Below are 22,048 nucleotides of genomic sequence, written 5' to 3'. Positions count from 1 at the left end.
TATATATTGCTAAAGGTATCAACTATTCAGCAAACTATTATAAAAATTAAACACAGTAGGACCAAATCAACTTTTATGTGGATTGTTTCCAGCTAACATGATTCCTTTTTAAATAGACTTATTCAATTGATGAAAATATTACAATTTTTATTATTTTTACACATATATCAAATATTATGGTACAATTTTACATTCCTTTATTTTGGTTATTAATTTTAATTTTACACATAGCAACTATTATTTAAATTGGGAAATTATTCTTGCTTCTTTATTAATTAATCTACTTACTCAATATGAGTAATTATTAGAAGTTAATTGAAACATGGTCTATCTTGTAATAACTGACCAATTGTATAGAATAACAATATTGATTGAATTAGCCTACATATAACTGATTAGAGCTTGGTAAAATTTATTAATTCATGTTTTAACAAGTTATTGTCTTATCATTATTATCCTTGTATGTTTGCGCTATGAAACATTAGTACTATAATTATACTAGTTATAAATTCTAATTAATATAATTCTAAATTAGTAACTTATTATAATGAACGTACTTACAGGTAATGCGGTAAACAAGGACAATATTCTCAACTGATTCAGTTATTTAGTGTAGTTCCTTTTTTTTCTATGAGTCGATATTAATATAATAATTATAAGGGTGAACAGAGTCACTTGTACAATTTTCAGTTACAGTAGTAGAAGCTAGAATGTATTGGAATACAGATCCATATAACAGACATCAGTTAAATAATTATTGGTTAAATATTTCTATATTCATTTATTAATCCTATTTAGATATTGTAACAAAGTTTACAGTAATAATTTCTAAGCAAGTTTCTATTACTGACAGTGTTTATATAACTGTTCAAATGTCATTTATTGACTAGTTTTGACAGTATCAAATCAGTATAAATGATCTACCAATTATGAATCGAAAAAGAACACAACAAGTAACTGTAAAATAAAACATGACAGTTCTAAAACGTAGCAGAATAAAAAAGGGCCATCATTTTGTATAAACCGCAAGAAAAAAGGTTATCTAGATTAAAACAGAACGTTCGTTCTATCATCTTATTGCACTATAAATGTTCCCTGCTAATATCATCTAACGTTTATCTTGTCAAGAGTTACTTGAAGATAACAGCTTTAAATAAGCTGTGGAGACGTTTAGACAGATAAATAACAAATATATGGTTTATAGTTAGTTGGAATCGAATGTTTTAACCATGAGTTAGTTTAAATCTTTCTATTCATCATAGGTGGAGGATATGTTTAACTGTTTAGAGATCTATGGGTATAAAAAGTTAACATGTCAGGGTTAATTTAAATTTGTGAATATTTATTTTCATACATAAAATTCAATAATTCTAAAGTCAGATCTCAACTAACAGATAAAAGTTTAAAGTTGATGTTACACGTCTCAACAAGTAAAAGAACTTTCGACTACTTAACACATTAATGTGACCCTGTTCAAGGAAGCCCTCATTTTAATTGATAAAATCATATTGTTGACACGAAACGATGTGTGTCAGTCACTAACTCAATTAAATTTTTTTTAGCATTTCATGTACCTCTTTGGCTACCGATAAGATAATTTACTATCAGCTATTAATAGTTCTGTGACTGGATAATCTGTTGATGCCCGCTTACAGCTAGTATTTCATTATGATCAGCTGCTCGAAAACAAAATAAACATATAACATATTGCATAATTTGTTTACGCAAAATACTGTTCTGTTCATATAAGTTATATTATTTAAACTGTTAAATTGATTAAAAAAATTTATTTTTATAGTATTTTGCAATTGTTCAGTACTTACGAACACAGAGACAGACTACTTAGATTCATTATATCCATATGTGTTTATCAGTCAAACCGTTTCCATGGGATCCTTTACAAAGAGCTCAAAAATAGCCAAGTCCATTTTTGCTTCTTTAAAATACTATTTTGTCTGATTAAGTAAAGGATGATTAAAGCCACTTCACTTGAATTACACATAGGATCAGGGAGAATTGAATAACGTTTTTCGACATACCCATCATAGTTTACATGTTCATTTTTGAAAACTATTCAAGATAGGCAAATCGATATCCACAAAGAGAATCTTAGCGTTCAAAAGGAATTTGTACAACACATTCATTTATACTACAGAGGGTTAAAACAAGATGTTTATCCCTTCACCTGTTTCTCTGAATTTCGTTTACTGTCTATGTTGTTACATAATTTTAATATCCACTTTTTTACCCTTAATTGACTATTATGAACATTCAATCATATTATCAAAAATACCGAGCTAATTCACTTAAGAGACATTATATATATATATATATATATATATATATATATATATATATATATATATATATATACATGCCTCGCTATATTCATGTTTTTTATGGTGACAATGGGATTTTTTATTTTACCTATAAAAGTATGCAAAACAAATTTGTAAAATTTTGCTAACAAATAAGTATAAGTTGTTTTGTTTCTTTTTTTTAATTGTAGAGTATTTGAAGTTTGGTGATTCACATCAATTTATAAAATATTCTCATATCATATAGCCGAATAAAATTGTCATGGAAAGTCTTTGAAGCTGTCAATTTCATTTATCATTATCGTTACTTTTAATGACTTTATTCAATATGACGTGTTTACTGCAATATAGAATTCTCAGCGTAAAGCATTTCAACAAGTTTTGAACAAAAAACAAAAGAAAAACAAGATCGATAACTGCATACTTATGCAGATGATTATAAGTATACGGTTGTGGAGATTGTTGAATTTTAACTGAGATCATGAACCGATCAATATTAAACCACCATTGAAAACCTGGAAGCACTGGTCGGCCGTCTCGTCTTGGTATGAGACTACTTTGTGTTCTCACACGAGACTGAAGGTCTTTGGTTCGAATCCCGCGTGAAAGCTCGTGGATACGCACTGTTGAGGCGTCTCACACCAGGATGAAACGGCCGTCCAATGCTTCCAGGTTTCTAGCGGTGGTCTAAAGTTGATTGGTTCATGAGTTCAACTAAAATATACACATAGAGTTATCAAATAAACTATCTGGATTTGAATGGAATGTTTTATAACAAGATTAGAATCTGTAAAACTTTTAATTAGCAACATGTTTAAGAATACAGGTTATTGACTAGGTCAGCTCCTACAACCTGTTCGTCACATAGTATATTTGCTAGATGAGGTATTACAGAGCTCTCATATTTTTGATTGAGTGTATGGATTCTAATGTATCGGAGTTTCGTTTCACTGGAAGATATATAGGAAGATAGATGTGAGTGAAGTAAATGATAATATAACACTTGTCAGGAGTTTACAAGGTGTTTTTTTTAATTTTAAGGAGAAAAGGTTGGGAAAAGTTTATTATTATTGTCCTAAGGATTACGATAAGTTATAGTGTTCAATAATAAACAATATGATAGTCTGTGTCTTTGCACCGCACATATACTTTCCGAAGTAAATTATTGTACAAGGTTTTTTCACTAGAACTACGTGATACGGCCTTCCCAAGCAAATTATAACATTTTCATTGAAAATGGAAAAGTTACATTCGATAGAAAAGGACTCATTTGATTGGAATCATTAATCGATCAACGTTAGACCCCTATTGAAAAACCAGAAGCATTGGATGGCTGTTTCATCCCAGTATGGGACGTTTTATCAACGGACACCCACGATTCTTCATGAAGGACGCGAATCCAGAACTTTTGGCCCCGCTTGCGAACACCTAACCACCAGACCACCGATCCGGCATTCAACGGTGTTAATGTCTAACCTCAATCAATCAATGGCATTTGATCTACCTTTCTTAGCTTTTGTAATGGTTTGTGAAAGCTCATGGTTTCATCACTCTGTTTTATCTCAGCCACAAGTTCTCATAGAATGTGGCTTAGGAGTGAGTAAGTTTAACGAGCAATTTAAACAAAAGTATGATCACTGAAATAACGTATTTTCGTGAATGTATTTATGCAAAACAAACAAACAATATTTCGACTGATATGAAGATTACAAATCACTAACCCAATTCTATATATTCGATTGAATATCCAATTTTAATTGCAGGATATTATCTTACCGCGATTTTTATTTAGCAGTTAAATAAATAGTAAATATATTAATAAGAAAAGATATATTGACCAATATTTGTTACATAATCTCTATTATGACACATCATTTAGTCTGTGCATGTTTATTTATACATATCTGTGTCTCTATGTGTAGATATCAAATTTTCATCCAATCGGGGTTTGGATAACATCAATTTAAACCATCAAGTATAAATCACGTAAACATGATAAAGAAGTAGGGATGACAGTGCGTATTACTTATTACAACGTAGAATTTGTTATAAAGATGTACAAATTTGTAAATGATGGATTTCTAAAAAAACAGCTATTTTTATTCTAACAAATATATTGGAGAACTATAATAATTTATTAGAAAACAATGTTTTAACACCTAATTTAAAAGAGTTTTAATGGATGTTGCTGAAATGTTGACCGTAAAGTTAAACAAACAAACAAACAAACATAAAGGTGAAATGTTACACAATCAGTAACAGATAGCCTATACATATTTGTTATTTTGAGTTACATCTTAGGTATGAAACCTATTAATAATAATACTCGGTTGCCTAAACTGATTTAAATGGAATAGGGTAGAAATCTACAGTTTAATCGAAGAAAATAGGTTACTCTAACCAACTGGTAGAAAAAAAGCGGAAAACTTTATTCTCAAAGATGCAACAGGTTATTGTTTCCTACATCTGTCTAAGGTCTATAAATAAGTATTCAATGTTGTAAGAATAGATCAATAGTTCTGACAGATTAGGAATTATCAATCATCAAGCAAAATGTAATCCAGTTTTCTGTCTATTTTTCAGGATTTTATTAGCATTTATTTGCTGAAACCTGTCCTCTAGTCAATCTACACTCTACAACTGTTATTCAATACATAATTCACATCAAATATTGGTCTGTAAGTTGTGTTACACAACAGATAGTTTAGTGACTTTTGTCAAAATAATATTGATAAAACAAGCTGGTAGTTTATTTCAAGGTGCATTATTTCTCACCAAGTAGATGGAATTAATCGGCAGATTAAAAGTATTGTCGGAAAATGATTGAAAGAGAAAGCTTGAAATTATTGACGAAAATCTAAATATTTGATTTTTCAGAGTATCTTCTTTACTCAAAGAATATCGATAGTTTTTCAATGAAATTTTTTTTAAAAACATCTACCATGAAAACTTTTTTTGAATTTTCACCAGTTACTTAAAGCATTAAAAAGTCAAACAAAAATTACACAGTTGAGTTATCTGAGTTTGAGTAATATCAACAAAGGGAAATCATAAGACGGGAGAGATAACAAACCTAATTTTTACAGATCTCTTAGTAAACTTAACACTGTTTAGCCAGTCGTGATCACCACAGGATTATTCATTTACAAGTATGACCCTGTGTAAAGTAGTTAGTATAAACTCTAAGAGTATGTTGAACTATGGATAAAATACACATATTTGGCGCTTCTTATATTTTGATGATTTATAAGCTTGTGTAATTGTTCTATGATCGAAATTATCTTCAAGTATTCTCAAATACATATATATTAATCGTCAAAATGGAATTTAAAACTATTCTGTTGATCAAATAATAGTATTTTTAATGGTCTATTATACTTTAAATCTCAGAAGATAAATGAATATGGGTCATAGTTACCACGGGTTAGTTATGCTGTCAATTTGTGAGCATTCATACGCACATTCGAACACACACGCACAAGCACATCTTAGTGTTGAAGTATCACGAAAAGCAGTGATACAATAAAAAAAAGTCATTTGTGTTGAAATATTCATTTGATATTCAATACGAATATTAAAATATTTGGCTACTATTAATGGTACCAGTTAGTTATCACTATTCTTTTGATTTTCATTTAGTTTCAACTATTTTTAGTCAATACGGGTTTCTATTGTTCAACAAATCTCTGTTCTTTCATTATTTGTGTTTATTTTATTAAAATCTGTAGTTTAAAATCAATATTAAAATATTTTATCTAATTTAACAGTCAAGTCTCGGTTTTTAAATCAGCTCAAACTTCAAGATAGATCAACAAATCATTAGATACAAATCATTGTAGACAATTAATAGTAGATTGACTCTCTAGAATTAATGTGATGCATTTAACATTTCAACTACAATTGATCGGTATAAACGATTTTCACCTATAAAAGTGTCTTCGAATGGTAAGTTGTGTCTTGATCAATAAAGGCAAACAGATTTTATGGATTAGAGAAAAAATTTTCAATGTTATGGATAGGTTAATACAAATAAGTTCATTGAAAGTACTTTGTTAGTATAAAGTTCGATTGTTTTAACAATATCCGGTCTTTGACGTTATCTAAACTGGTGTTTGTATAGGACGATGATGATCTCTTAACAGAGGAAATTAAAAATGAGCAACATATATAAGTACTTGATACTTAGACCACTGGGTCATTATCTAATGTTTCACATTTTCAGCTTTAATATGGTGTGACAACTCACGCTTAGTTTCGGCTGGTAAATACCTCACACCCAATATATATTAAACCTTGTCAGTTATGACTTAGTAAAACATGATTGAACACTATCAGGTAATCTCATATCTTAATGAACTAGGTAATTTTATTTGGCTTTGCAGTTGGTCCCAGTCCATAATAAAAATAATTTTGCAATTATCATTTCCTTTGTTAAAATTGAATCTCGTCTTTCTAGAAACCAAGACAATCGAAAGGTAAGGAATGTTTTACAGTACTATACGAAGTGTTTTCCATATCAAGTAAAAGTGTGGCACTGACGAACAAAAACATAAGATATTACCCTAGTTTCTTTTATAAACAATTCTTTTTCAAGTTGATTACTGGTTTATCTGTATAACACAAACAATCAGTTTAATTTAAACAGTTAAATTTATCTCGTTGTTGATATTCGTGACTGAATTTTAACCAATTTTAATTGATATATATGGATTGTTTGAGGATGGTCTTGACAGAACCACTTCACTATGATGCAGGTATATCTAACTTATGAGTCTGAATTTGGAAGAAGCATACATCCCGGATTCCACTGCACAATCTCTTTCTTAATGAGTACATTGAAATAGTCAGTATATAATACACATAAGCTAACTATGCCATTGAAATTCACTCAAGAATATTAAAAACAATGAATATTTAAAATAAATAAACACAGCGTACTTGTGTTGGTTTTTGTAGTTTTCCAGATTTACTTCCATGATATATGTAGACTGCACCACCGTTGTCTTCATAAGGAGCACCGACAGCAAGGTCTAATTTCATTATGATTAAGTGTAAAAAGAGGTAATAAATATTGTCTACATGATACGGAGAGTAAAAAGTTATTCTTTGTCTTCAAGATTGATGGAATAATAAATAAACATTTTTTTTTAAAATAAGGTTATAAACCATTTTTTTATTGTTTAAGCACAATATGGAGAAATATATAACAGGGTTTTATTATATAAGCACATACACAAATATAGATACACACACATATACAAAATATGTTCATAGATAAGAAAAAGAAATTGAAAAATATAACATACTGTGAAGGACATTACTTCAAAGAAAGGAATAATTAATGCAAGTGAACTCATGGTAAAAAGTTATAGATTAGTTTACTGGTGGTCTAAAGTGATATGCACTTAAAAATAAATATATGGTATTATCCTAAAGTGTATTCAGTAACTTGTATGGAAAATCTTTAAGTCATATAATACTTTGTTTCAACTGGAGTTTTTTTCAGTTTTGGTTACGTCGTTATAATCTAAATGTTATAAATTAACCAATTGTTTTAAGTAAATAAGGTAGGAACAATTTTTGGTTCAATATTTATAACATGCACTGAAAGGATGGATAGTGTATGTGTGAACTGTAAACTGCTAAGGCATGCCAACTCGGTAGTACAAATAGAATCATCCACGGAATAAACCTGAGACATGTGAAACATAAAACTTATACACATACACATAGCTTTAGTAATCTTTTAAATCACTGAAGATAAAGTACTCATATGGATTAGAGAGAAAATATTGTTTGCAAAGATGAAATGATGGTACGCTCTTATTAGTATCTGTAGATGTAGAATCATTTTTGTGATCGTTGCAAACAAGTTTTCGTTTTTTATTATTTAATAGGGGGAGATATGATTCATATTGAACGATCATTGAGAAGTGACCAATAATTCAAAGATCAAGTACAGTCCTTAAATCCGATTGAGTTCTACTAATCAAGCTCTAATGTTGTCACCACTCTGAGTGAATTATAGCAATTCACATGAAGTTGAGTTTGTTCTCATTTAATTCAGTTAAGCCCTTTTGTTAACTTATTTACTCATTTTTTCGTTAAATATTTATCTAAAGTGAAAAAGATTCTGACATTGAATCATTATAATTCAAGGCCGAAGACAGTTATGTGGTATCCTATTTTCGTTTACAATTTTGGTGTGTGCTACTTATATCGACATAAGTAGTATATAATGTTAGTCAGGAACAGAATGTCTGGCAACGGCGAGACAAGAGGATCGAACAGTAAAGAATGGAAACAGAATGCAATTTGTATAAAAATGCAAGAACAATGAAGTCTGAGTCATTATGAGACAATCGATGGACATATTGCAAATTAAGAAATTACTTTATGATTGTTAGATTTTATTAAAAAGTCCTGTAATTTTGTGTCAAATACATTCGATTGTCCCCATTGGTGTTTGTGTTCACTACACAAAAAGTGATGAAAGGTGGGATTACTTAATTAAGTAGCAGCTCGAAGTAGTGCAGTAAAACGACTGGGAAGGGAAATGTTTGTAGGGATTTATTTAGTTTACAAATGCTAACTAGAGACTAATAATTGGTGTTATGTGATTTGACCTCAAGTGTAATTACACACTTTTACAACTAGATTAATTATATCACCATCCAGCTATTCAATGCAAGACGTATGAAGTCAGTTAATAAGAATCTCTGGTCCTGAATTTCATCAAAATTGGGTTATTCGACTGGAGCACTATAATGACACCGGTTTAGATTCTTGGACGGAAATTAGTTACGTTGAAATATTCACCGACTATTCAAACCGAAGTAGGTGTTGTGGAATATAAACATGAGATTGAATAAATTGAGAGCTGAGTTTTCGTAACCAGTAAGCTATCATTTACTTAATCCTTATTACTGACCATGTAACAGAGAAGAAGATACACCAGACCATATTATGAAAGAGAATTCAATAAACGATATTGGTCTCCTTTTGTGATTTCTGTTTAAATTTAGGACCACGTTAGTCTTGAAGAATTCATATAAAGAATATAATCACTAAACAAATAAGTTGCTCTGAAGCTCCTAATACGTTAAATGATAACAGTCTGTAAAGATCATAAATATATAGTAGATTCTATTCCTAATTACTATGAAGTATTCTTAGATCGTTAAATTAAAACCAGAATTTTGTATGACACTGATACATTTTTTGATCGTTAACATTACCTTGAAAACCATCGTGATTAATATCACCAAGTTTTGTAATTGTCGCTCCAAATCCAGGAATATGTGAATTACCACAATTATGAGATGGAGGTGTAATTATTTGAAAAGTTTCAGGATAATTGTAACTAAACAACTCCACGCCACTGACTTCATCCACTGGTGTATAGAAATATGACTGTCTATTTAAAAATATAAACACTGCTCCGTGTCTTCTATGTCCACCGACAGTCGTATTGGAATATTGATAAGGTGCACCGACAATTAGATCATCCCAACTAATAAAAATGTGAGATAAAACAAGTCAGTGAACTATCCAACAAATAACAACCTAAAACTTCTTTATTATTTAGGGACAAAATTATTGGATTTTTAATGATTTATTTAGTACAGGAAGCATAGTCTACTGTTTTTTAGACTTAATTTTGTAGGGAGTATATATAATCTGCACAGTCAGTGCGTGAATTGGTTTACTTCAAATGTTTGATGGAACTTGTACTTCAGATCACTTATCTACTGTCCGAATAGATTCTGTTGAGCGGAGTTTCTGGAAATCTATATATGCGATTCTAAAACAAAACAGTTAAGGATTTATAAATGATGAGGTAGCCATAGAGGTAAATTTTGAAGGACTGCTAGGAGTGTTATGAATAATAAAAACGTAAACAAGGCATGTAGTCGATTGCAAATGAAGATAGCATTGCTATACTGCAAGGTCTATAAGCTAGAACATTTACGAATTTCATACGCGTATTAATTGGAAAGAATAGTAATCGGATAAAATGATTAAGCCTAAATCGGAGGCCGAATTTTTCAAATGTGAAGTGATATAATAGACAGTAACTTGCATCACTTTACAGCATAATATTACTGTTACTACCAGAAGACCACCGGTAGGAATAAATCTAATTGTAATTTTATTTTCAATATCCTAAATATGCCATATCATGATGGATGCCTGGTAAAGAACAAACACCTAACATTGTTCTTCACATTGATCTATATTTCATTTAATATGTATATGTTGTGTGGTATGTGCTACTTATGTCGACATAAGTAGTATATTACGCTAGTCAGGAATAGAATGTCTGGCAGCAGAAGTTCGAAAGGATCGAGGAGGAAAGAACGGGAACAGAAATCAGTTGGTATGACTATGCACAAACAATGAATTCTGAGACAATTAATGAACATTTTGTTAATGAAGGATTTACTGTTAAGTTCTCAAATTTTACTAAGACATTGGTCCTCACTTATGTTCTCATTCACTCATAGAAAGCTTTCAAGAGAATAGGTTGAAGCTTTACTGAAGTTAATGTTCCCAATATTATCAATTCAGTTCTTGCTTATACTCAATAAATTGTAAATTTAACAAAATCCCCTGAATGAATTCAATGAATAACACACATATATATAGCGAAAAACATTCAAATCCAAATGTCTTCATCAATGTCATGATTTAAAATTAAACAAATTATTTGAATAAATAAAGATCCAAATCTTTTTTTTTTAAAAGTTTCATTGTCACTTAATTTAAACAAAAATTACTGAATCATTTAATGTAATTAAAGTGTATTTAGAGATTGAAATTATATAAATAAATGAATGACAATTAAATCATTTGATGTAGTAAATACTAAGTCAGTAAATGTATCATTTAATTGATTCATGGTAATTCATTCAGTCTGAAGTATTGATTTTCGATAATCTGACAACAACAACAACAACAAAATTTAAAGTAATATTGAATGTCACATTATCTTATAAATCTTTATTGTTTTAGTTCAGGGGTTACATAAAGGTTCACATTGATCGAATCAGAATGAGCTTAAGATGATAAACTTAAATTATTGTTTTTGGTTGAGATCATGAAATAATTGATGTTAGACCACCGTTGGAAACCTAGAAGCACTGGACGGCCGTTTCGTCCTAGTATGGGACTCCTCAGCAGTGCGCATCCACGATCTCGCACCCCGCGGGATTCGAACCCAGGACCTACTGGCTTCGCGCCTGAGCACTTAACCGTTAGACCACTGAGCCGGCATCCAATGGTGTTAGTGTCTAACATCAACCAATCCACGAAATTGCGCGACCACCTTCCATTGTACTGAGGTAGATACCTGTCTCTACCCGACACGGATTAGCTCCACTGGTCACGACTTCTCACTAGAACTCCGAGAATTCCCTCACGAAGCTAGTCACTAGTGAGCACATGTTAATTATCAGTATGGGGGTTGTGGAGATTGTTAAGTTTTTGGTTGAGATCATGAATGCGCACTGCTGAGGAGTCCCATACTAGGACGAAACGGCCGTCCAGTGCTTCCAGGTTTCCAACGGTGGTCTAACATCAATTAATTCATGATCTCAACCAAAAACTTAACAATCTCCACAACCCCCATACTGTTAAATTATTGTATCGGAATATAATTCAACATTTTGTTTTGTTTTCACATTTCACTATGAATGTACTAAAAGTAGTACAATATTACTCGTGGTAAAAATATATCTAAATACACCTGTCTACTGCAATAGATTTTATGGATCATGAGTTTACTATACTTTAGTGACTACTGTAAATATCTTTCTTGTTACTGTTTATTAACACATTTATTTTACATAGTGGTGAGTGAGTGAATCTGATAAGTGTTGTATAAATATTACATATCCAGAAGTATATGTAATATACCTTTAAATTAAATTGATGTCATTTTGTACATAGAGTTCTGCTACACTTTTAGGAAAGTAAGAGAGATAGAATGATAGGAAAAATGTTTAATCGTTTAATAACTTGAAGTACATATATCTAAAATTGAAATTAGTAAATCATTTTAGTAGAGATAAGTTATTCAATGCTCTGATGTCTTATGATAAGTGACCGTTTGATAAAAATTCATACTTTCACACTGCTTATGTTTAAAAAGATCCAACTGGCCTGATAAAAACTTAGGAATGAATGTCTCCAGTAAATATACTGTATATATCTAGTACTGCAGTTCTTATTTATAGTTCAATGAGCTTTATTGTATTTTAAACTTACGATATTCAAGGATGCAACTACTGCTAGTTGACTCAAAGACAGGATTTAAGTTTATGTTTCCATTAAACGGATTATATATATATATATATATATATATATATATATAATGTTTCACATAGAATGGTATTTCGATTATTACATGAATCCAGAGTATATTAAAACAAAATTTCGGAATACAGTATGATCAACTATTACTTTGTAAATGATAGATATAATTTTTATAGGATTATATTTTATTTACGACTGTTTAGGGTATTATTTGAAAGTTCCATTGTAAGCATTAGTTTTTCGTATCTCAGATAATCTAGGGTTCGTAGACTTAAATTATGATAGGGGATTATAAACTAGAGACTGAAGGATTTATATTCTATTGCAATACAATTTGTAAAAGTAGTTTTTTTATACTGATTAATTTCCTTTGATCAGTATAGGGCTATGGAGATTGTTGAGTTTCAATTGATATCATGAATGGATAAGTATTAGACCATCACAACCCCATACTGATATTTATCATGTGCTCACTAGTGACTGGCTTGAAGATGAGTTTCCTGGAGTTATAGTGAGAAGCCGTGACCAGTGGAGTTCAACCGTCTCTGTTGTTGAGGCAGCTACTCACTGAAAACAATGGTGGACGGTCGCACAATATCATGGATTGGTTGAAGTTAGACATTAGCACTGTTGGATGTCAGTTCAGTGGTCTAGAGGTTAATTTCCTTTTATCTATTTATTTAAATTAAATAGAAATCATTCTAATTCGTGTATACTTTGAAATTTATATAAGTGGCTAAAATATAGACAAAAGTATAACGACGTAAAAAAGAACGACAACCTGATTGGATTATCATTTAGGAGAAAGGCTTTAAAATGAAGTATTCGATCGAGTCATTATTATTTTATATTATTTATAGTAAAGACATCTTACTTATCCCAAAAGTAATGTAGTACGTTTGTATTTGTAACCAGTGTTTTCAACTAAATTTATTTTACAGATTGAAAACAACTAATCTGACAAACTGAACTGCCTAGCAAATGTACAATTTAGTTGTGTTAAGTTTATATTATGTGATACAGTAACTTTACTCTTTGTTATTTCATTGAAAAACAACAAAAATAATCATCATTCGATCTTATTCTGATTACTAATTTACATATTATGAGATTTTACCGAAACTTTTCGTACTTAGCTATAGTCGTTTGTTGGTCTATTTATTTAGACGTTATGTGAAGGTGATCGGCAGGAGATTTTGGTCTTATGTATCGTGCTAGTTGGCATTTGTCAAGAACGTGCACTTGGGATCTTGATGCAACTGACACTTGGTGGAATTCAAATTCATGTCAACAAGTCTCACAGTCTTATAAGTTATCAGTGGGCTAGTAAGGCCGTGGTTAACCTTCTATAGGACAGAGATATTTAAAAATGATTGATCTCAGAGTAGAGGACAATGTCATGTTTGTCTAGTCCTTTAAACTGGTTTGAATTCTATTGATCTAGGTGTAGTGTAACCACAAGCCTAGGTAATTCGACTTCGGGTGCATTATATTTAGATGTCAGATGGTTACAGGTAGCTACGACAGTAGGTTTTGTACTAGCCCGTTCCTCCAATCTTAAGTTAATTGATGCTTCTTGTGAAATTCGAACTTATTCATTTTGAAATGTGATTTAAGAATTCATCTGTTATCTGTTGTAAATAAAGTTCACTCAATGATAATTTTAGTTTAAGGAGAGTATTACCTATTCTTTCTAAATCTTTTTCCCCTTTCCTGTAGTATTCAGAATTGAGTCAGATTCACACTGAGTTATAAATATTGTTAAGTGGTCATTTATAACTTCATATAGTTAGTGATCATAGTACATTGACCAAATTTTATAAGTCACAACAAATCTAGTATTAAAAAATCTTATTTAAATAAGATGCCATTTACATAAGTGATATTATTATAACAAAAGTACTTTTAAGCTTATATATATTCAGATTCAATATGTTAGATCCACATACATTATCAATATGTGCATTTTTCAAATACCATATTTTGAAAATTCTTACGTACTTTGTTTTAACCATACACTGAATTCTACATTGTTTTGTTTAATTACATTGATTGACCTCAAGTATACTTTAAACTTGTTATTTTATATATCGCAATACGAAAAAAAGAACAAGGTATCATCATAATAGCTAGTAATTGATAGTAGATAGATTACCAAATTCAAACAAAAAAGCATTGATATATCGATGTAATTGTGTTTTTAGAATATAATGTTATGCTGGCAATATTTCAAGTTTCCAGCATATTCCAAAACACAATCGATTGATAAAGAATAAATGGAATGTAGTTAACAGACGAATTCCAATTTAAACTCGTCACCTGAATGTACCTTCTTCCAAGCCATTACAAATTAAGTTAAAACTTGTTTTATTTGATTACAGATTGTTTTTTAGGTGATACCGATTCAGTACAAAAACTATAATCAAATTTTCATAAATGATTTTTTGCTAATTATAACTAAATATTTATTTATAAAAAGCTTGTAGATCGATTTATTAGTGACTTATAGAGAAAGCGATTCCAGGAGTGTGATACTTATCCACACCTGTATATAGAAGTGACTAAAGCTGAAAGTATTTTTGGATTTCAAGCTATGTTAGGTTGTCGTTTTGTAATTAAGTGCAATCTTGAACAATGATAAAACAATTGGTTAGTATTCTTCAATTCATGATGGTTTTCCGATTAACTCCAGTTCGTAATGGAAATTGTACTGCATAAATAATTAGTTAATTGACAAATAATAATATTTATATAATTCTTATGAAATCTACTTACCCATCTCCATTAATATCGAGAAATATAAGTGAATGACCAAATCGACTGCCAAAACTTTGTCCTTCTATTCTCATTAATGGTTTGATATTATTTCTACCATTTTGTTTATTACTTTGAAATATTAATACGATTCCAGTGCCAAATTTCGTTTTATCAGTGAAACCATTTACAGCACTACTTGGTACACCTGGACCACCATAAGCCACATACAATTCATGTGATTTTAATCCCGGTAATGGTGCATACAATCGATCGGTAGTGTCAAGAGATGAACCTTTAGATAGAATGTGAAGTAAAGTGTTGATATTATTAAGCTGTATTCAAATTTATGCCAATATTTATTTAAGATAAAAACAGCAGTTACATTATAATCATTGAGAATGTAAAAATGTATCCGTAAACAAAAGTGTCTATCAGAGAATAAGTTTCTAAAAGCTAGGCATATTAGAACATTATGTATATTTTGTAGATACACTTCTAGTATACAAAAATGAGTACTTTAAATTAATAAATTCATTAAAATAGAAGAAACTACTTAACCTAGTTAATTCAGTGACAAATGAAAATAAATGTCATTTTATTAAAATTAGTATTCATAGTTATTCAAAAAAAAATAAATGCAAACAAAAAAATATTAGAAAGCGGTTTTGTGAATATTATAGTTATTTGATAGTTGAGATCATAAGCCAATTGAAGCTAGGTTAAACGTTCGCGCGCGAGATCAACAGATCCTGGGTTCGAATCCCGCGGGGCGGGATGATGGATGCGAACTGCTGAGTAGTCTAACAATAGGTCGAAACGGCCGTTCACTGCTTCCAGGTTTTTCGTGGCGGTCTAGCTTCAAATGATTCATGATCTCAACTAGTAAAAAAGAAAAAAAGACGAATAAACTGAGTAAATCTAGAATGTGAGTTGAATATATTGCCACTTATGAAGTTTTTAAAAAAAACAATCTATTAAGTACTAGTTAAACTCAATAACTGATCATCTGTCATCTTCTTAGAATAGAAAGATGGAAAGGTTAGTGAACCAAATAATTTCCAGTGTTTCACTTCAAATTCAATTTTCAATTATTTTTACAATAGTGATATTTATTTAATTTATGTAGTTAAGATGTTTTGAATAAATGGAAGTATTCACCTTATTATTATTAGTTAGTTCTTGTCAGAATGTGTTCCGAAAGAAAACTTACAATCATATGCTGATGATTGGTTTGGAAATTCTTTTGGTTAATAATTAATAATTCAAACTCTTGATTTTAAAAAAAAAACGTATATAGTTTTAAGATCTTTGTTCTATAATACAAACTGAATATTCATTTTAAACTATTCAATTAATTGTCTATAGGAAAGGAAACAGTCAGTTACAAGTGACATTCATTTGTGTAAATATTTACGTTGTCTGGGAATGGTTACTGAAGCAGGGAGAAAGTAGTCTCAGTTAAATAGCCTAAAAGTTTGAAGCTTATTTAAAACTTGAACAACTGTCATCAATGGGACCGGATGTTCGTCGAGCTATTACGGAAACTATTCAAGTTGAAATTATACCACTGGGTACCAACCTAGTGGTTCTGATAATTCAGCATTCGTTGTAAAACCTGAAAATTCTAAGTTCGAAACCTTGAAGAGTCATGGATGTGTACTGATGGTGAGTCTCACATTAAATAGAAACAGCTAGTTAATGCTCCTTGATTCTCAATGGTGGCAGAAAGCAAATCATTCTGTGATGTATACAACCTAAAATAGACTAACCTCTTCTAAACTTCCGAAAGGAAAGTAGGACAGTTTACAGATAGTTTATTTTTAAATGTATTAAATTCCATTTTTAGTTCAAGAATAATAATAAGTGATAGAAAACATAACGAAATATTAAGATGATTAGAAGTGATCGAGAAGAAGCACTGGGTTGATATTTCATGGTAGTTGATACTCATCGATGCAGCGCGAGTTTATTCTTCTGGAATCTAATGCTCATTCGTGTGACAGCAGACTGCTCATTACAAACAGAACAGTACAAATTTTAAGCTCTCTAATAATAATAATAATAATAATAATAATAATAATAATAATAATAATAGTATTTTGTCTTTTAACAAGATATTTATGAATAACCAATGGGTAATAAGCATTGGTTTTCAGAATTGTTCCTACTGATAAAAAAATACAAAATCCTTTTTATTAACTTGTGTAGGATTATTAGCATACAAATATTAACAATCATAGGAGATTACATATACAAATGACCGATTATAAACACTTTATTAACACTTAATACTATCTCGTTTATTTACTTATTTCTTAAGTAAATTTGACGTGTACTGCGTATAAATAGAGAGAATGAATGCTTAATGTATCTATAGGTCATTTCAGTGTTAACTATTAGTAAATGATGATTCATTGAATTAGTTAAAAGCAAAAGAAGTAAACAATATTCATAAAAATCATATAAAATAATTAGACCTATAAACATATATGTGAAATAGTCAAATCCGCAATGTAAATACCTAACACTTTTGATGATTTCAAGTATAATCTACTAGACTGATAGGTATAAGTTAAACAAATATACTAAATTTCCTATTTCATAAAAGTTGAACATTAAGCAATAAACAGATCATTTGAATAACTTTAAAAGACAAACAATTCAAAGTGCATGAACAATAAACACATACCATATATACCATATATATATATGAAACAAGATACTTTTCGATAACCTAGTTATACAATTTTACTTATAAATTTCATCATGAACTGATATATCAACTCAACAATCATTGATAACTAATAATTATTAAACAAGTAATGGTTCGTCATAGTTGAGAATTTTTTGTACAGTTGGAAATCATAAAATTTCCTAGTGTGCAATATGAAATAGAAAAAAGTGCCTATATAGTACTCTTATAAAAATAAAAATATAGTTATGAGATTATTGTAAATTATATGAAATTGTCTACTATTCGCCATTGATGATAATAATCGAAGGTTGCAAGTTTAACAATGGTATCGTTTTCTAGATTGGTTATTTATTCATTAGATATAGTGATCAATGAAAAAAAAACGTGATAGACAAGATGTATCACCTACTGGTGTTGTACTTATTATCATATAGTGTAGTGAACAGAACACGGGTGTGGACAATCGAATGTATTTGACACAAAATTACAGGACTTTTTAATAAAATCTAACAATCATAAAGTAATTTCTTAATTTGCAATATGTCCATCGATTGTCTCATAATGACTCAGACTTCATTGTTCTTGCATTTTTATACAAATTGCATTCTGTTTCCATTCTTTACTGTTCGATCCTCTTGTCTCGCCGTTGCCAGACATTCTGTTCCTGACTAACATCATATACTACTTATGTCGATATAAGTAGCACACATTACAATAGGACCTATTTATCATAAATAGCGTAGTTAAACAGAAAGCCTGTTAACTTTCGATTCTTTCAAAAACTGCACATACAACTGCAGATTGATTAAAAATTAATTATTTTAGATAAAGTATTTTGCACAGGTTTCAAGGGGAAGTTGTTAAACAAATGACAATATACATGAAATCTGTCAACTGAATGTTTCGATTTGATAAGGCCAATTGATTGACTCGACAGTATAGAATATATATGATGTACTTCCGTAAATTTTATCAGTAAGTAGCAAATTTACTTATTTTAAGGTCTGTTTATATGGAATGAATTTATCCAGGTACATCAATAATGATTTGAGTCTTAAATATACAAGACGCTTAATATTCTTATATTTGTTATGTTTCCTAGATTTTTGACACTTCTACATCATAGGTAACAATCTGTAATGAAAATTTTATTAAGATGACAAATAATTCTACGATCCAATTATGTAGAATGTACACATAACCAATAGCTTTAAAATTATTTGGAAATTATTCATGTCATAATTTTTAGCTTGTCATCAAATAGATAGACCTATTCATAAATATTGATTCTTAGTCAACTGGTCCGTTCAATTCTTTAACGTAGTGTGATATCAAAATTCATTGTGAAAATAATTTATTTACAAGAATGAAAAAGAAAATTATAAAATAATTAACTATGAATTGATATTTGGATATAAATTTATTTTTTACTTGGATATGTTCAATGTTTTAAAATAGGAATATGTTTGTTGTTTCAATCGTCTGAAATTTAGTTTAAAAAATTGCTAGTCTTTCGCAAATACATCATATATATATATATCGCAACGTAGAAAATAGTACGTCTGTAAATCGATTCAAGTTTCTGTACCATATTAGTAGAATTGTGGGGCTAGTAACAGTAATATAAAATATTAGAGATTGAAAATATAATTCAAGAAAATGGAAATTACTGAAATAAAAAGGAATTATGAGGAGTTCACAGGTTTAAAATTCGGGTATGGATGTATCTACTCCATTGCAAACGACTTTGGGCTGTGTGACGTAAAGTCTCTAACCACTGATTACGATAACCACACTGATCCCGACCAAGTAGTCTATACCCAATAACATGACTAAGTCCAATTGTCAGTGACTTCATGGACTGATAGCATGTTTTGGTTTAACCGCCCTTACGTTTCTTATATCTCACACCTACACCAGAAAACATACCCTGTTGGGATACGCTGTGGTTGGTTATATGTAACACATGTCACAACCATCTGAGTTGATGAAGATTTACTACCTCTTCAGTTGAATACACAAGCAATACTTGGAAGACATCTGTGGTCGAATACCAGTAACCTACGAATATCCTGTACTGTTAATGGTCATATTTCACATTCACAAAGTAGAGCGGAGAGAACTGCTGAGAAGTACACATATATATCAAAGGTGAGAAAGTTCAAGTTTATTTTAGTCACTTCATATAATTGTTCAGCACACGTTTATTATTAATCCTGATCACAATAACACAGGTTCAGATGAGTATAAAAATGGTGTACTTGGATCTTCTTACGTTACCATGACATTTCATGACATTAAAAGCATTTTTACAATCATAACAGATTAAAAATCATATTGTCCCTGATATTCAAGCACCAAATTCAAACATAATACACAACCAATCGCAAAGAATGTTCACCCATTCCTAAATGAGCCAATTGCTTAGTGAACTAGCATTTTGGTTAGTTTACCTTTGAATATTTATCAAGTTGACTTTTTAGTAGTTAGTAATACACCTTCGGTTTGGTGTTACCTCATCAATAAAATTTATGTCAGTTTGCCTAAAACATATAATAATTGTAGGATTCACTTTTCTAAACACAAGTTTTTAACAGTTGAATTCACGAGTTGATATAAGCCAGACAACCATTGAAAACCTGGAAGCACTGAACGGTCGTTTTGTCGTAGTAAGAGACACCTCAGTAGCGCGCACACATGATGTTGCACACGGGACTCGAAATTGAATTGCTATATTAGTAAGATAAGTATGGTATAAATATTTAACCTATGCATACATGAATGTTAGACTATAGCTTTTATGTAAATAACTATTATCAGGAATTTATTTTACAAAACAACAACTTCTATCTAAAGATCAATATAAGTTGACATTTTAGCATTATCAAAATTGCACTATATAGTCAAAGATGTTCACTACATATTTCAAGTGTGATTATCAGTGAATTGTACATGTTCACTTATGGTTTTGATAATTGAGTTGAACAACAATCTGAAATATTAACATCCTCACCACTACCACCGTTGTGTAGGGCGGTATTAAATGTTGATGTGGAATATGACCGACATTTATAGTAATAATAACAATAATAATCAGTTGATAGTTCTTAACAATTAGTTAAGTGGAAAACGTCATAGTATTACTGATCTGTTTTAATTTTTTGAATGTAATTTTCTATCATGAAATGGAATCAGACGGAGAAATATTGCATTACTTCGTGAATTAACTGAAGATGAAAGTGTAGACTACTAAATTCTCATCAAGTACTTTAAAGACACTTCCAGGTTCATGTGTTCAAAGTTCAATCCTAAGTACAGTCTTGTATGCATGTATGTGCACTGTCGATAATTAATAAACTAGAATAAAATAGATTGTATTTAGGTTACACAGCGGTTAACAGTGAGACCCATAGTGTGCTTATCGTCCTATTTGAAACTCTTTAGCTTAATGTAACTGAATCTTAGTTTTGATGTTCACACAGTCAAAAAGGCAGTATAAACCCTTACAATAAACTTCATACCTGTTGCACAAGTTAGTTGCTATTTACAGTTAACAACTCAGTAGACAACGTGTGGGCGATTGGAGCAAAATTCGGTGAATTTAAATTTCACTGTGAGGATCAAGATTGAGGTGAAGGCTTATACAGCTGACGAGTTACAAAACATATGTCCTCGATTTGATCGCTTATCGTGATCCAACTTTACTAAAACTTCCAAATTAATGGCAACATCAAGGACATTTATTCAAGACTTACGCATACTAGTATAGACCAACCGATTCCAATCTTTAACATCATCAACGAAAAAACATAATTTCTTACTGACAGGAGGAGATACTTGTTTGGCGTCTCTTGGCTTTTCAGTGTTTACTTTACGTCTGATGGAAGTTCGTCACAAAAACTATCTTTCAATCAAATGAATTTAAACAAACTCTTAAAAAAGGAGTTCTTTTAAACTAGAA

At 30.3% G+C, this 22,048-nt stretch overlaps 1 protein-coding gene across 1 annotated transcript in view; it reads right to left on the bottom strand.

Moving 5' to 3' along the window:
• The window catches only part of MS3_00007742 (uncharacterized protein), a 90,019-nt gene that overhangs the window by 52,051 nt on the left and 15,920 nt on the right, over positions 1-22,048 (bottom strand). Inside the window, exons 5-7 of the mRNA XM_051216069.1 lie at positions 15,411-15,684; positions 9,557-9,831; positions 7,257-7,348 (exon numbers count right to left, since the gene is read on the bottom strand). Coding sequence (XP_051066626.1) covers positions 7,257-7,348; positions 9,557-9,831; positions 15,411-15,684 — 641 coding nt within the window. The remainder of the gene's footprint in view (positions 1-7,256; positions 7,349-9,556; positions 9,832-15,410; positions 15,685-22,048) is intronic.

This window comes from Schistosoma haematobium, chromosome 4 (genome assembly GCF_000699445.3).
Source record: "Schistosoma haematobium chromosome 4, whole genome shotgun sequence".
NCBI classification, from domain to species: domain Eukaryota; kingdom Metazoa; phylum Platyhelminthes; class Trematoda; order Strigeidida; family Schistosomatidae; genus Schistosoma; species Schistosoma haematobium.
Note: the sequence above shows the minus strand (reverse complement) of the source record. Positions and strands in the feature narration are given on the sequence as shown.